The sequence below is a fragment of the Cervus canadensis genome, chromosome 13 (genome assembly GCF_019320065.1).
Source record: "Cervus canadensis isolate Bull #8, Minnesota chromosome 13, ASM1932006v1, whole genome shotgun sequence".
In the NCBI taxonomy this organism is placed as follows: domain Eukaryota; kingdom Metazoa; phylum Chordata; class Mammalia; order Artiodactyla; family Cervidae; genus Cervus; species Cervus canadensis.
This window is the reverse complement of record NC_057398.1, coordinates 75,691,164-75,707,097: the sequence shown is the minus strand read 5'-3', so window position 1 is coordinate 75,707,097 and position 15,934 is coordinate 75,691,164. Positions and strand designations below refer to the sequence as shown.

The following is a 15,934-nucleotide window of genomic DNA, read 5'->3' as shown; positions in this document are numbered from 1 at the left end:
GCCCTGAATTGAAGAGTAGAGAGCCAGGACCATATAGGACTGGGAAGAGGCCCTCACTGCTGGTCAGTGACCCTGAAAAAGGCAAGCTCCTTGGTGAGCGAGAGTCGGTCATGAGGGCTGATTTCAGCCTGAAATTCAGGAGTCCCTGGGGGAACTGAGGCCCATGTGGCCAAGAAAAGCAAGATATGTGCACTGTCTCTCCATTACTAGAAGGATACACAAATGCCCCATGTGATCCTGGAGATGCCGAGCCCGGAGGAGAGTTTATAGGGAATTATGGTAAGGAGGCAATGATCTAGGCCTGGCCGCCTGCTAGAGACACCAGCCTGTTTCAAGTCATCTTCTGACTTCCTCTGGCCGTGGGTTTGGAAATGGCTGAGTGCAGAGAAGCCCATGGCCAGCAGTCTGGGGGATTCCCGGTGTGGCTCCAGGGTTTGTCCTGAGCTGTGGGTGCAGCTTCTCCCGTCAGCTCATGTCCGAGGCCCCAGGCAGTGGCCAGGCTGCACACTTCTGCACTCAGAGAGGCTGCTGCTGACGCTGCAGAGGAGTTCAGAACTACCCACCTCCTTGTCCAGCCCAGAAAAGAGTTATTCTGTAGGCCCTGCAGGAGGATGGACCAGGCACAGAGACAGTCCTGGAAGGAAGTCCAGCCCCTGACCTCTGCAGCAGCTCCCCACCCACTTCCCTCCACCCCTTCTGCTTCCTGCTCTCCAGGTGATCGTGCGCCCAGGATAGAAGTCTCCCTTCTTCTCTGGCCAGAGGAAAGGAGCCAAGAGGTTGCAATAAAGCCCTTGGGTTCTTGGACAAGGAGGCAAAACAAAACACAATATAAAAAGCTCAGTGAGATCACTGTCCTGCCCAGAGGCAAGTCATTGCTCAAGTCAAGTCAGCCAACCTGGCCTCTATTCCTGCTGAGTCCCAGAGAGAGACCTGCCTAGCTGGGTGGTCTCATGGGGGTGGGTGGGGGAGGAGAGCCCCTGCCCTGGAGCTCCTGGCCCAGGGGAGAGATGCTGCCTTCCCCTCAGAAAACCACAGGAAGGAACAGCTTGCAGGACCATTTTCCACCAAGGATAAATCAAGCTGTTTCCAAAGGGGCCTGCGGCCATGTAAGGCAGAGATGAATCTAAACCACAAAGCATTTAAACTCAGGCAAATGGCTGAGTCCCTTCCATGGCCCAGTCAGCGGTTCTCTGGTCTTCTGACTGTCCAGGTTATCCCCTTTCAAACACTTACTGAAGGGCCACTGTGGGCCTGTCCTCCCCAAGCTGGGGATACTGAGAAGGAGCTTGCAGAGTAGGGCGGGTGCTGGACTATTTCCATGGAGCGACAAGCCATGTAGGAAGCTGCTGCTTGGGGAGAGGTATTGGGCCTGCCTCCCAATACCTAAAAGGAAGTGATACTCACACTGGAGGGAAACTGGAAGGAAGTGACGCTCACACTGAGGAGGCAGAAAAATGATCTGGGCAGATGACAGGAGCAAGGCCCCACTGCAGCTCCCACCCCAGAGGGACCCAGGGTCATTGCCAGGCAGACACATGCAACTGTCAGTGATAACCCATGGAAGACCACAAAGCACTTTAGCTCACTTAGTTATTTCATTTACCTTTATTCTGTGACGTAGATCAGAAAATAAAGTTCAGAGAAGTGAAATAACCAACCCCAGGACACACAGCAAGAAGCTCTAATGCCACATTCAAAGCCTCAACTAGTTTTTCAAGTAGCCTCTGCCCCCAACTCCCAGAGACAGAACCCTGTTGAAAACATGTCTAGAACTTGTTTTTTTTTCAAGTTGGTTCACATATGGAGACCCGGCTCATGCCAACCAAACATATAGGAGACGGATGGGCAAACAGACGCCCAGTATGCTCATTTATGGGCAGTGTAGGTTTGTCATTAAGGCTAGTGTTGAGAATTTTCTGAAGCCACCCGTTCCCCCATGGCGATGCCCAGAAATGCAGAGCCCAAGCAAATGGAGCCAGCCCATTCTGAAGGACTCATCAATCCATCAGATCAAGTGACAGAGAAGCCAGATGTTCTGGAAGCTTGAAGAAAGGTGACTCTGGAGCAACATGGATTGGAATCTCAGCTCTAACGACTGTGTGTCCTTGGTGGGTTACTTAATCCTCAGCTTCTTCATCTGCTAGATAGAGACAATCATAGAACAATGCAGAATTGCTGAAGTGGATTAGACTTAAAATGTATGTGACACCTTGTCCAGCATGTGGGGTAACTTAATAAATATCTGGCTTCAAGTTCAGAAACCTTGTCTATGTAACCATGGTGTAACTGGAGTACACTAATGACAAGATTTTTTTTCTTAATTAATTTATTTTAATTGAAGCCTAGTTACTTTACAATATTGTAGTGGTTTTGTCATACATTGACACGAATCAGCCATGGGTGTACATGTGTTCCCCATCCTGAGCCCCTCTCCCACCTCCCTTCCCACCCCATCCCTCAGGGTCATCCCAGTGCACCAGCCCTCAGCACCCTGTCTCATGTATCGAACCTGGACTGGTGATCTGTTTCACATATGATAATATACATGTTTCAATGCTATTCTCTCAAATCATCCCACCCTCGCCTTCTCCCACAGAGTCCAAGAGTCTGTTCTTTACATCTGTGTCTCTTTTGCTGTCTCGCATATAGGGTCATCATTACCATCTTTCTAAATTCCATATATATGCATTAGTATACGGTATTAGTGTTTTTCTTTCTGACTTAACTTCACTCTGTGTAATAGGCTCCAGTTTCATCCACCTCATTAGAACTGATTCAAATGCATTCTTTTTAATAGCTGAGTAATATTCCATTGTGTATATGTACCACAGCTTTCTTATTCATTCATCTGCTGATGGACATCTAGATTGCCTCCATGTCCTGGCTATTGTAAACAGTGCTGCGATGAACATTGGGGTGCATGTGTCTCTTTCAACCCTGGTTTCTTCAGTGTGTACACCCAGCAGTGGGATTGCTAGGTTGTATGGGAGTTTTATTTCCAGTTTTTAAAGGAATTTACACACTGTTCTCCATAGCAGCTGTACTAGTTTGCATTCCTACCAACAGTGTAAGAGGGTTCCTTTTTCTCCACACCCTCTACAGCATTTATTGCTTGTAGACTTTTGGATAGCAGCCATTCTGACCGGTGTGAGATGGTACCTCATTGTGGTTTTGATTTGCATTTCTCTGATAATGAGTGATGTTGAACATCTTTTCATGTGTTTGTTAGCCATTTGTATGTCTTCTTTGGAGAAATGTCTGTTTAGTTCTTTGGCCCATTTTTTGATTGGGTTGTTTATTTTTCTGGAATTGAGCTGGATGAGCTGCTTGTATATTTTTGAGATTGATTCTTTGTCAGTTGCTTCATTTGCTATTATTTTCTCCCATTCTGAAGGTTGTCTTTTCACCTTGCTTATAGTTTTCCTTCATTGTGCAAAAGCTTTTAAATTAAATTAGGTTCCATTTGTTTATTTTTGCTTTTATTTCCATTACTCTGGGAGGTGGGTCATAGAGGATCCTGCTGTGATTTATGTCAGAGAGTGTTTTGCCTATGTTTTCCTCTAGGAGTTTTATAGTTTCCGGTCTTACATTTAGATCTTTAATCCATTTTGAGTTGATTTTTGTGTATGGTGTTAGAAATTGTTCTAGTTTCATTCTTTTACAAGTGGTTGACCAGTTTTCCCAGCACCACTTTTTAAAAAGATTGTCTTTTCTCCAATATATATTCTTGCCTCTTTTGTCAAAAATAAGGTGTCCGTGGGTGTGTGGATTTATCTCTGGAGATCTTATAAGTGAATTGCTGCTAGAGTCCATGGGTGGAAAAGACAAGAGAAGAAGGGGACGACAGAGGATGAGATGGTTGGATGGCATCGTCGACTTGATGGACATGAATTTGAGCAAGCTCTGGGAGCTGGTGATGGACAGGGAGGCCTGGCAAGCTGCAGTCCATGTGATCACAAAGAGTCAGACATGAGTGAGCGACTGAACTGAACTGACTGAGCGCCTATCTTCACTCTGAGAATCCCTGTGAGTCTCAGTTTTCCCTGTTTCACTATAGTTCTGGTTTTTGTTTTTTTTTTTTTTGCTTTGTTTTGTTTTGCTCCAGAGCTGGCAATAAGGGAGAGAAGCTGATACAAATTTCTGAGCTAGGAATATGGAAGGGGAATTGGGCTGGACTCCACTGCCTATCAACATGAATTCTGTGAACCAATTTTAGCAGGTCTGCCCTAACTGGGACCTTGAGGATTATCATGGTTGAAAATATTTGATTGCCCCATCTTCTATCTCTGTCCGTCTCTACCCATTTCCTGTGTCTGTCTTCATCTCTTTCCATATATACAAATATACATATATAATATATACTTACCTACACATGTGTGTGTGTGTGTGTGTGTATATATATATGTATATATATATATATGTATACATAAATACATGTGCATACATGTGTATTTCTCTGTCTCTGTCTCTAAACACTGATCTAACTTGAAGGATCACAGATGTGGATGGGACAAGAGTTTTCTCAGACATTCACTATCAGGATGGTTCTTGAACCACTGGATGTGGGTCAGATTTTCAAACAAAGTCCCACTTTTCACCGCTAGGAGTCAGTCCACACTCAGCATGAATCAGACAGTTTCATATTCCCTCCTTTGGCCAAACTCATATCCTTTGTACTGCAGTTTGAATACTCACTTTAGTGTCCTAGGGAAATAGTGATAAGACAGAGGTCAGAAACTGACCTTGCCTGATGGGTAGTGAAATCTGATGCTTTGTGGGACTAAGCCACACCAGGAGAAGGGAAGAAAGTAGCAGAGCAGCTCAGGGAGCGTGGCAGGATGCTGTCATGACCCTGTATGCAATTCCAGTCAAGTGCTGGGTATATTTATAGACACACACACACAGACATGCGCGCATGGGAAAGTACTGTTTGTTTCTTGGAAACGGGTGCCAGTTCCCACTATTTTACCAGATTCTCCAAGCCATGTCATCCTGAAACAGGGAAAACTTTGTCTTCTCCCTGGCATCCACCTGTGACGCGAAGAGAGATCTTTGGAAAACAGACCTAAGCACCTCTCTTCCCTTTGGAAGACTGCAGGGATTTCCCCTTTTCCCTGCAGGCCAGACTGCCCAGCTAACTGCTCCAGCCCCAGTCCTGCTTCCCAGGGCTCCCTGAACCTCTCCCAAACCCCCGTGTGTCCAGTCTTCTGAAGGCGGCAGACCCCCTCATACCTCTCTTCTTGACATGCGGCTCCCCCAGCCCGGAAAGGTTTTCCTGGCAGAGTCCTACCTGGTCTCCAAATCCAGCTCACACTGTCCCCAGGGACATAGTTCCTGAGGGTTTAGGGCTCTGCCCTCTTATCTCACTGTTGTATTTGTATTCATATCTGTCTCTTCCTCCAAACCATACGACCTCTCCAAGGTCAAGAACTCTCTCTTACTCACTTCTGCCTCCTCAACATCTGGGCCAGCGCCTGCAACAGAGTAGATGTGCACTGGAGAGCTACTGAGTGAATGGATGGAATGTTTACAGCTGCTAAGAGCTCAGGGCTTGCTTTTGGCAGAAGGTTGGATTGAAATACCAGCTCCACCACTTGCTAGTCACAGGATTTTTCCAGTCACCTAGCCTCTCTGTCAGTTTCCTAATCTGTAAGGTTGTTTTTGTTATTTAGTCGTTAGGTCGTGTCTGACTCTTTTGTGACTCCATTCACCGTAGCCCACCAGACTCCTCTTTTCCAGGCAAGAACACTGGAGTGGGTTTCCATTTCCTTCTCCAGGGGATCCTCCAGGACCAAGGACCAAATCCATGTCTCCTGGATTGGCAGGAGGATCTTTACCACTGAGCCACCTGGGAACCCCACTTATGTGAAAATTTAATGATGTGTGTACAAGCGATTTCCTGGCATCAGTTCAATTGCTCAGTCATGTCTGACTCTTTGCGACCCCATGGACTACAGCACTCCAGGCCTCCCTGTCCATCACCAACTCCTGGAGCTTGCTCAAATTCATGTCCATTGAGTCATTGATGCCATCCAACCATCTCATCCTCTGTCGTCCCCTTCTCCTCTTGCCTTCAATCTTTCCCAGGATCCGGGTCTTTTCCAGTGAGTCACTTCGTCGCATCACGTGGCCAAAGTACTGGAGTTTCAGCTTCAGCATCAGTCTCTCCAATGAATATTCAGGACTGATTTCTTTGGAATTGACTAGTTGGATCTCCTTGCAGTCCAAGGGACTCTCAAGAGTTCTCCAACACCATAGTTCAAAAGCATCAGTGCTTCAGTGCTCAACTTTTCTTTATGGTCCAAATCTCACATTCATACATGACTACTGGAAAAACCATAGCTTTGACTAGACAGCCTTTGTTGGCAAAGTAATGTCTCTGCTTTTTAATATGCTGTCTGGGTTGGTCATAGCTTTCCTTCCAAGAAGCAAGAGTATTTTAATTTCATGGCTGCAGTCACCATCTGCAGTGATTTTGGAGCCCAAGAAAATAAAGTCTGTCACTGTATCCATTGTTTCCCCATCTATTTGCATGAAGTGATGGGACCAGATGCATGATCTTATTTTTTTGAATGTTTAATTTGAAACCAAATTTTAGGCTCTTCAGTTCCTCTTTGCTTTCTGTGAAGGGTGGTGTGAAGGGTGGTGTCATCTGAATATCTTAGAATATTGATATTTCTCCTGGCAATCTTGATTCCAGCTTGTGCTTTGTCCAGACCGGCATTTCTCATGATGTACTCTGCACATAAGTTAAATAAGCAGGGTGACAATATACAGCCTTGATGTACTCTTTTCCCAATTTGGAACCAGTCTGTTGTTCCACATCTGGGCCTAACTGTTGCTTCTTGACCTGCATACAGATTTCTCAAGAGGCAGGTAGGATGGTCTGGTATTCTTGGCATAGGCACATACTATTTTTCTCAAACCCACATTTTGCCTATCAGCAAATCCTGCAGGATCCTCCTTTAAAATATCCAGCCACTTTTTACCTTTTGACTGCTAACAGCCCAATTCAAACTGCAGTCGTTTCCCACAGACATGTTCCGGTGGCCTCCTGTCTGGTCTCTCTGCCTCCTTCCTTGTCCCATACCTATTTTCAACACAGCTGCCAGAGGCAATCCCTTAAAAATATAAATCAAATCAGATCACTCTTCTGCCACAATCCCCCTTTGGCTCCCCTTCCCCACTGCAGACAACAAGGTTGCCGCTATGTTTGATTCCAGCTCCTCACTTTCCCCCTTGCTTTCCCAGCTTCAGCCACAATGGCCAGTGTGTTATAATTTAAACCTGCTGCATACCACCTTGCCCCAGTACCTTTGCACTTGCCATTTCCTTGGCCTGGAATTCTATTTCTCCCGAAAGCCTCATGCCTCCTTCGCTTACTTAAAGTCTTTATTTTCAAAAGTCACATTCTCCAGGAGACTCCCACTGGCTATTTCCTCTAAGCTTTCAACAATATTCACTGCACTTTCTGTCCCACTTCCCTCTTTATTATTGACCTTTATCATTAATAGAAATACATTTTTTATTATTTTGTTCACCATCTGTTCCCCTAGTAGAATATAAGCTCTAAGAAGGCAGAGATCTGCTTTGCTCACTGCTATACCTCCAGCATCTAGAACCATATCTGGAACTAGTACATGCTCAGTAAGTCCTTTATTGAAATGAAAAGATGAAAACTTAGATTGCTATAAAATACAGGGACTGCAGTGTCTGGGCTGAGCCTGGGCCACTCCTAGCTGGCTCTAGGCAGTCAGAGCTGACTCGGGAAGCAGAACCCCAAACCATGCTTCTGTCCTCAGACTGGATTTTCCTCTTTTTCCAGCCCAACCCAGCTCTGCCCTGCCCAGTAGAGGGCTTGGCTGGGAACTCCAAGTTCCTCCTATTCTCTAGAGAGACGGGGGCATAGTACAGGCTCCAGGAAGGAGTGGCATGTGAAGACACCCTAGGACTTGAAGGCAGGGGACACTGCTGAAGCTGCTTTTGTTCCATTTTCTTGGGGTTCCCACAGGTAACTTTCTCAGGAAAAAATCAGTGCTACCCTTCTTAGACTTGTTTTCCCAAAAAAGCAACGCTCCTCAGTGTGGGTCCATGACATCACATTTCTGGGCCTGGCTCCAGGCCTACTATCAGACTCTCTGCCAGCCAGGAGCTTCTTCTTTATACTCAAATGAGAACCACCCATCAGATAGTGACCTCCTTGGGGTGGGGATTGCGGCCTTCTCACAACCCAGCCACCTGGTCTCCAATTTCACCCCCTCCCCTGCTTTATTTTCCTCCTTAGTACTTACCACAATGTAACCTAACATAGAGTGTACATAGTCCACTTACTTATCCTGTTTATTATCTGATCCTCCACCACCCCCTTGTACACACCAGGAAAGGACTTTTTGTCTGTTTTATTCATTGCTGTGTTCCCAATGCATAAACACCTGACACAGAGTGAGTGCTTTATAAGTAGTTGTCCTATGAGTAAATCCTTATCCAAAGCCCTCCATACTAACAGCTCATTACTGAGGGAGGCGAGGGCAGAGAGATAGTAATCCTCTTACTGTAAGATTACCCTTGCCCTCAAGGGACTTCCAGAAGCCACTGGCAGAGCAATCCTGGAGAATTCCACCTGAGTCACCTATGCACCTTTCACCTGCTGACCTAAGTGTTGGACCACTTTGTAAAGAGTAGGGATACATTGTGATATAGCTTAAAATGAGTAGTACATTTTCTTCCCTCCCAGGACTTCCTTTCTTTTGCCTTATAATTACCATCCATTCTATAGGCCCCTTTTCACCCAGCAGACCCCCTTTTCTTCTCTGAGCTCTAAGGAGCACCAGGGGGCAGTACCATCATCTGGGCATTCGATGGCCAGGTTGGCTGCTGCATTGTCAGTGAACCCTTCACAGACATCCTTCTTTCTTCCACCTTAAATAGACTGTGAGTTTGCTGACAGTAGGCGCGTGCATGTTAAGTTGCTTCCGTTGTACTGACTATGTGTGACCCTATTGACTGTAGCCCGCCAGGCTCCTCTGTCCATGGGATTCTCCAGGCAAGAATACTGGAGTGGGTTACCATGCCCTCCTCCAGGGAATCTTCCCAACCCAGGGACTGAACCCATGTCTCTTATGTCTCCTGCATTGATAAGTGGGTTCTTTACCGCCAGCACCATCAGCTGACAGTACAGACTGTCTAATTTACCTTCATCTGCCAGTACCTACGTCACTTATATGCAGAACACATCATGCAAAATGCTGGGTTGGATGAAACACAAGCTGGAATCAAGATTGCTGGGAGAAATGCCAATAACCTCAGATATGCAGATGACACCATCCTTATGGCAGAAAGTGAAGAAGAACAAAAAAGCCTCTTAATGAAAGTGAAAGAGGAGAGTGAAAAAGTTGGCTTAAAACTCAACATTCAGAAAACTAAGATCATGGCCTCCAGTCCCATCACTTCATGGTAAACAGACAGGGAAACAATGGAAACAGTGACAGACTTTATTTTCTTGGGCTCCAAAATCACTGTGGATGGTGACTGCAGCCATGAAACTAAAAGACGCTTGCTTCTTGGAAGAAAAACTACGACCAACCTAGATAGCATATTAAAAAGCAGTGACATTACTTTGCCAACAAAGGTCCACCTAGTCAAGGCTATGGTTTTTCCAGTAGTCATATATGGATGTGAGAGTTGGACTATAAAGAAAGCTGAGCGCTGAAGAAATGATGCTTTTGAACTGTGGTGTTGGAGAAGACTCTTGAGAGTCCTTGGACTGCAAGGAGATCCAACCAGTCCACCCTAAAGGAAATCAGTCCTGAATATTCATTGGAAGGACGGATGTTGAAGCCGAAACTCCAATACTTTGGCCACATGATGAGAAGTGACTCATTGGAAAAGACCCTGATGCTGGGAAAGATTGAGGGTGGGAGGAGAAGGGCACAACAGAGAATGAGATGGTTGGATGGCATCACTGACTCAATGGACATGAGTTTGAGTAAACTCTGGGAGTTGGTGATGGACAGGGAGGCCTGGTGTGCTGCAGTCCATGGGGTCGCAAAGAGTCAGACATGACTGAGCGACTGAATTGAACTGCCAGTACCTACATTATAGTAGAGGCCCACTGAGTCATGAGTTTGTGGCTTTATGAAAGAAAAGCACATGGAATTCAGTTATATTCAGGGCTTGGTGTATGCTAGGGTGCAGAAGGGGCTGAACAGTGGAGATTTCCTTTACTGTGAAGCTCTATCATACAGGGATTAACTATGGATGGGGGACTACACAGCAACATGCCTTGATGTTGGAACTAAATTGCCTACCTATTTCCCCTTACTATTATCTCCAGGAATAATAGCTCACATTAATATAATATTTACTGTATGCTAAATGCAGTTTGAAGCATTCCACAAAGATTATCTCATTTAATTCTCATAATATTTCAAGATAGGGAACATTATTATACACGTGACATACATTTCAGAATCAGGGCTATTTCAGGGATAAAGACTATGAAGTGTTGGTGGGAAGGCCAAACTTGTGTGCTGAGAGATCAATGAACAGATCAGGAAGACGGATTTCATCAGTGTGTAAATCCTAGGTATATGAGGTAGCATAACATTTTCACAGCAGAGTCAGTTCCATCTCTAACATGCCTTCAGTCCTGATACCACCAAGTCATTCAGAATTGCCCAGTTCTAGAGGTTTAACCTTCAAAAACCCAACCTAGGAATCAAGGGTCCAATGTTTGTGAACATTTACTTGTATGCTGGCTATTTTTGACTTATTCAACTGGTTTTCTCCCCATCTGAATTGGGAGTGAAGTAAATATGAAATCACCCTTCCCTGTCATTTCCCACCTGCTTTCCACAGAAGTCTTCCTAAGAAAGGATCCTGCCTTCTCTAACTTCCACCAGACAGAAGCCCTATGGGGCAGGGCCATGTCGATCCACTCAGTGGGACCTCACTGTGCCTCCTTGCCCCACCAATCCCATGACTAAGAACCTCTCTTGACCCTTTGTCAATAGTGGTGAACCCTTGGCCCCTCTCCCAAGCACCTCTCTGTGTCCTGAAAACACACTCTCTGGGCTCCCAGCTGGGAGTGACACATCAGATACTCCTGGGTGCTCTTGAGTAGTAGAAAGACAGAAAGGCAAGGACAGAGGAAGTCAGAGAGCAGGAGAAACTGGAGAAGCCAGCAAATCCATTCCCTCACTCTCAGCTTGGAAGCTGGGCTTGTAAATAACATCTGAGTGGTCTCTGCTACTGTGTTTGAATCATGACTTTCTACTCCCCAAATAGACCTTGACTATCTGCTCCAGGCATTCCATGGGCACCAGGGGTAGGACTGGACCCTGTCCTACCCACTCAGGGCACTTTAGTGGCAGGATCCAGGACTCACAGGCTAACGGCAGGGTTCTGCTGAAATATGGTCAGTGTGACCTTTGCAACATGCCTATGTCCCTGTTTTCAACAGTTCATAAGAGGGACAAATGTTGCTGTGTTTTCCCCTGGAAATAAACAGATTCAGACGTTTAGGGGGTCACAAGATTGGGCTCAAAAGAAATGTGTGTTTAAGCCCTATAGAAATTCACCCACTCACACCTCTCCCCCAACATGTTTTGGGTCTCCCAAGAAGACTCTGTGAATGGGCAGCGAAAAGACCCAGTGCAACCGCTGCTGGAAATGGCTGAGACGAGCAGGGTGGAGGAGGGTAAGGTCAGAGCCACACAAACATGCAGTGGGGTGTTCTGGCCCCACTACGGTGTGTCTCCATACCACCCTCCACACCTCCTGCCCTTTCACATTTTATGCTCCAATAATTTCTCTCCCTTCTGCATAGCAAAGAAGTGACTGAAGAATCTGCCAGCTGCTGCCTCCCCCAACGCCCAGCTCCCTGTGCCAGGGTAACCTAAACAGTTTAGGAAACTGAGATAAGATTCTTGCTGCCTTAAACATTGACAGGTCAGAGCACGGTGCTCAGCTGCAGTGAAACTCCCTGGCTAGTCTGCAGGGAAACAGGGAGACCAGAGCAGCTGGGCCATTAAACATGGATGGAAACCAACCCATAGAAGAAAGAGGTGGCCAGAGGGAGGGACAAGGAAGATTTAGCAAAGGTCAGCAGGGCTCCTACTGAGCAGTGTTAGTCTCAACTACTCACACCCTTCACATTCTGTCAGTTGGACAGAAAAAGAATGGCCTCTAGAGTCAGGCTGACTTGAATTTAAGTTTCACTATGGCTTTTAAGTACCTTAAATCTTTGTCTGTTCAATTATGTGCATGTGTGCTAAGTCACTGTTCAAGTATAAAATGGGCTTACTACTTAATTCCAAAGATTGTTATAAGGATGAAATGAAGTAGCATTTATAAGATATCTAGCACAGAGTTTGGCCAAAAGAGGTCAGTACTCAAGGTTAATCCTCCTTCCCCTTCCTCCTGGAGGGGGATGAGTTTCTTCCCAGGGACACCCATTTTGGCCTGGTGGGATCTTTTCCCTGACTCCTTCGACTTCCAGAAACCCCAATCGCATTCTATGTGCTTGAGATGGTTGGATGGCATCACCAACTCAATGGACATGAGTTTGTGTAGGCTCTGGGAGTTGGTGCTGGACAGGGAGGCTTGGCATGCTGCAGCTCATGGGGTCACAAAGAGTCGGACATGACTGAACGACTGAACTGAACTGAATTGAACTGTCTCACCCCACTAGTCTGGAAGCACCTTGAAAACAGTTATCTTGGCACTGATTTTCTAGTACCCAGCTCAATGTCTGGCATATAATAGTTGTTTGGAGAATGTTGAGTTAAACTGAAAAAAAATTTTTTTTAAGGATGTAAATTGGATCAATGAACTAAAGGCAAATTACAAAAGATGAAAGGAATTGAGGTCATTTTTCAAAGAGAAGGTCATCACAGCCTGTCGAAGCTCACAGGGACCTTAGGAACAATTGGTTCAACATACTCACTCACTGTGTAGTGGAAGGGACTGAAGCTCAGCAAATTGATGGCAGAGCCTAAAGGTTCACAGGGCTCTTGAGTCCAGGCTTCATGCTGGATGACCAGCCTCTGTCCCCCTGCTCAGGTGGCCGGAGAGGTTGTGTGACTGACTCTCAGCCACACCGTCTGCCCAGGGTGGACCTGGACCCGGCCAGCTCTTTGGACATTCAGGCCAGCACTGCCACTCCTGGGGCACCTGACGTTTCTTGTTTACAGGCTGAAGGGGTACTCAGCTTTGCGATCTTGGTTCTAGCAATACTGTCCTGTAGTTCCTGCACTCTGCGAGGTCAGGGGTTAAGTGGGAGGATTTGAGGAGGGGAGAGGATTAGCCCCTTTCCCTTCACACTGCCTGCTCCCAAATAACCCACTGCCTGTTATTAAGTCCCCCTGTCCTTGTGGGACCCTGAGCTCTGCCCCCATGGAGCCACCTTGCAGCTTCTGCAGTGGAATAGCCCAGGGCCACGCTGGACGGGCCCCTCCTCACTCTGAGTAGCCTGCTGGAGCGGAGGTCCCAGGGGGCCCCTCTGATAATATCTTTACAGGCTATTCTGTGGGACCACTATGGAGGTTAAATGACACAACATATGTGAAAGTTCTGGAATACAAACACCGTCATTATAGAAAATATTTGTCAGATGAGGGACTGAAAATAATCAGGTCAGGGACGCTCTGCCAGGCAGATTTCTTACACTGGAAAGATTCTCAGACCTTCTACCTCCTGGTGCCCTGAGCGACTGCTGTCCCATCATCACCCAGAGGAAGGGACTGAACTTTCTGCTCTTGCTGATAAAATAAACTAGTCTCCTATTTTACTACCAAAGACGGCAGTTCTTTGCTTCCAGGAACCAGCAGGAGAGGAAATGGGCTGCTTGGGTGAGGGTGTGGGCAGAGGAGTGGGGGTGGATTAGTGCTGTTGCATGAGGAGGTAGAACCTGTTGTCAAGGGGCTTCCCTGTTTGAACACGTGCTCTCCTCCTGGGAAGAGTGGAGCGGCAGGGGTGAGAGGCCAGCAGACCTTTCTCCCGGCCCCAGGAACTAGAGGAAGACCAAGCAGCACAATGTCACCCTGAAGAAGTGGGCTGATCTTGGGCTTTGTGTGATGGGAACAGCAGGAATCCTTGGGTCTGAGCAGCGCCAGGACTTGGCCCCCCTCCTCCCCTCTTTCTGCCCTCCTCTCCTCCACAAGCTCCCAGAGGACATCACTACTAGATCAAAGGAAAGCCATGACAGCTGAAACGTAGAGTGTGTGTGTGTGTGTGTGTGTGTGTGTGTGTGTGTGGTGGGGGGATGGTTAGGTATAGGAGCTGAGGCTCAGGAAGAATTCGCCAAGTGGAGAGTTGGTTCAGGGCGACAGTTTTTAAAGTCTTTTCACAAACTTTTTAGTCCCTTGACTTTCACAAAAATGGACACCAGCCAGAAAGGATTCTCCTCCATTTCAGTGACAAGGAGCTTGAGGCCCCAGAAAGGAAATAGCTAGGATGGAAACACATATTTTGTGCTTCTGCACTCACTGTCATCTCTTTGAGGCCCTGCTGGAATGAGTATAGAGGAGAAAGTGGCGGAGGTGATGAGGTATCAGAGGGGGAAGAAAACTGAGGGACGGGGGACCCACAAAGGCAGCCTGGAACACCTGGTGCTGCTGGCTGACTTTCCACGCGGGGTCCTGGAGAGGACTTCTATCACGCTACTACTACTGGTAATAACAGTTACTATTTATTGCTTACCTTGTGCCAGATACATAAACACTGTGGGAGGCATTAATGCACAAAGGGCTTTAGAAACACGATCATCTTTAACACGCAAAAGAATCAATAAGATAGATATTTTTGTTTCTATTTTTCGGACAAGGAGCTTGAGGTTCAGAACTTTCCTGAGACCTCACAGGATTCCAAAGGCCACTCTCATAACCACTGTGCACTACTGCCCAGGTGAGATACAAATGCTACCCCATTGTTTTTATTCCTCTACACCTTTGGCATCATTCAGCCCCAGAATGCTGGTACCTGAGAAAGGAAGGCCTCTATTCTTCACACTGTTCATGTGCTTCTCAAGGCAAGAATACCGAAGTGGTTTGCCATTCCCTTCTCCAGTGGGCCATGTTTTGTCAGAACTCTCCACCATGACCCATCTGTCTTGGGTGGCCCTGCACAGCATGGCTCATAGTTCCATTAAATTAGACAAGTCTGTGGTCCATGTGATCAGATTGGTTAGTTTTCTATGATTGTGGTTTTTATTCTGTCTGCCCTCCTGATAGGAGAGACTGACTGAGGGGGAAACTGACATTACTTTGTCAACAAAAGTCTGTCTAGTCAAAGCTTTGATTTTTTCCAATAGTATGGATGTGAGAGTTGGCCTATAAAGAAATCTCAGTGCCAAAGAATTGATGCTTTTAAACTGTGGTGTTGTAGAAGACTCTTGAGAGTCTCTTGGACAGCAAGGAGATCCAACCAGTCCATCCTAAAGGAAATCAGTCCGGAATATTCATTGGAAGGACTGATGCTGAAACTGAAACTCCAATACTTTGGACACCTGACGCGAAGAGCTGACTCATTGGAAAAGACCCTGATGCTGGGAACAACTGAAGGCAGGAAGCGGACGACAGGGAATGAAGTGGTTGCATGGCATCACTGACTCAATGGACATGAGCTTGAGTAAGCTCCAGGAGTTGGTGATAGACAGGGAAGCCTGATGTGCTGCAGTCCATGGGGTCGCAAAGAGTCGACAGATTGAACGACTGAACTGAACTGTTCTTCATTGTCTTAAATTCCTAGGGTTAAAACATTTTTACTACCCCACCATTGCCCCCACCCCACCAGCCTAGGCCTCAGCAGTAGGGTGATATCTGCAGCCATGGCAAAGGGCAAAGTGGCCACATCCTGGGCAGACCCCTGACAAGAAAGGTCACTCTCTCCATGCCTGTGACTCCCACTCTCTGACTGGGCCCAGAGCTTGGCATTG

General features: G+C 46.6%; 1 protein-coding gene across 1 annotated transcript in view; it reads right to left on the bottom strand.

Moving 5' to 3' along the window:
- The window catches only part of CHIT1 (chitinase 1), a 52,315-nt gene that overhangs the window by 29,794 nt on the left and 6,587 nt on the right, over positions 1–15,934 (bottom strand). The window contains 1 exon segment of the mRNA XM_043484678.1: positions 5,446–5,474. Within this exon segment, the coding sequence (XP_043340613.1) occupies positions 5,446–5,474 (29 nt within the window).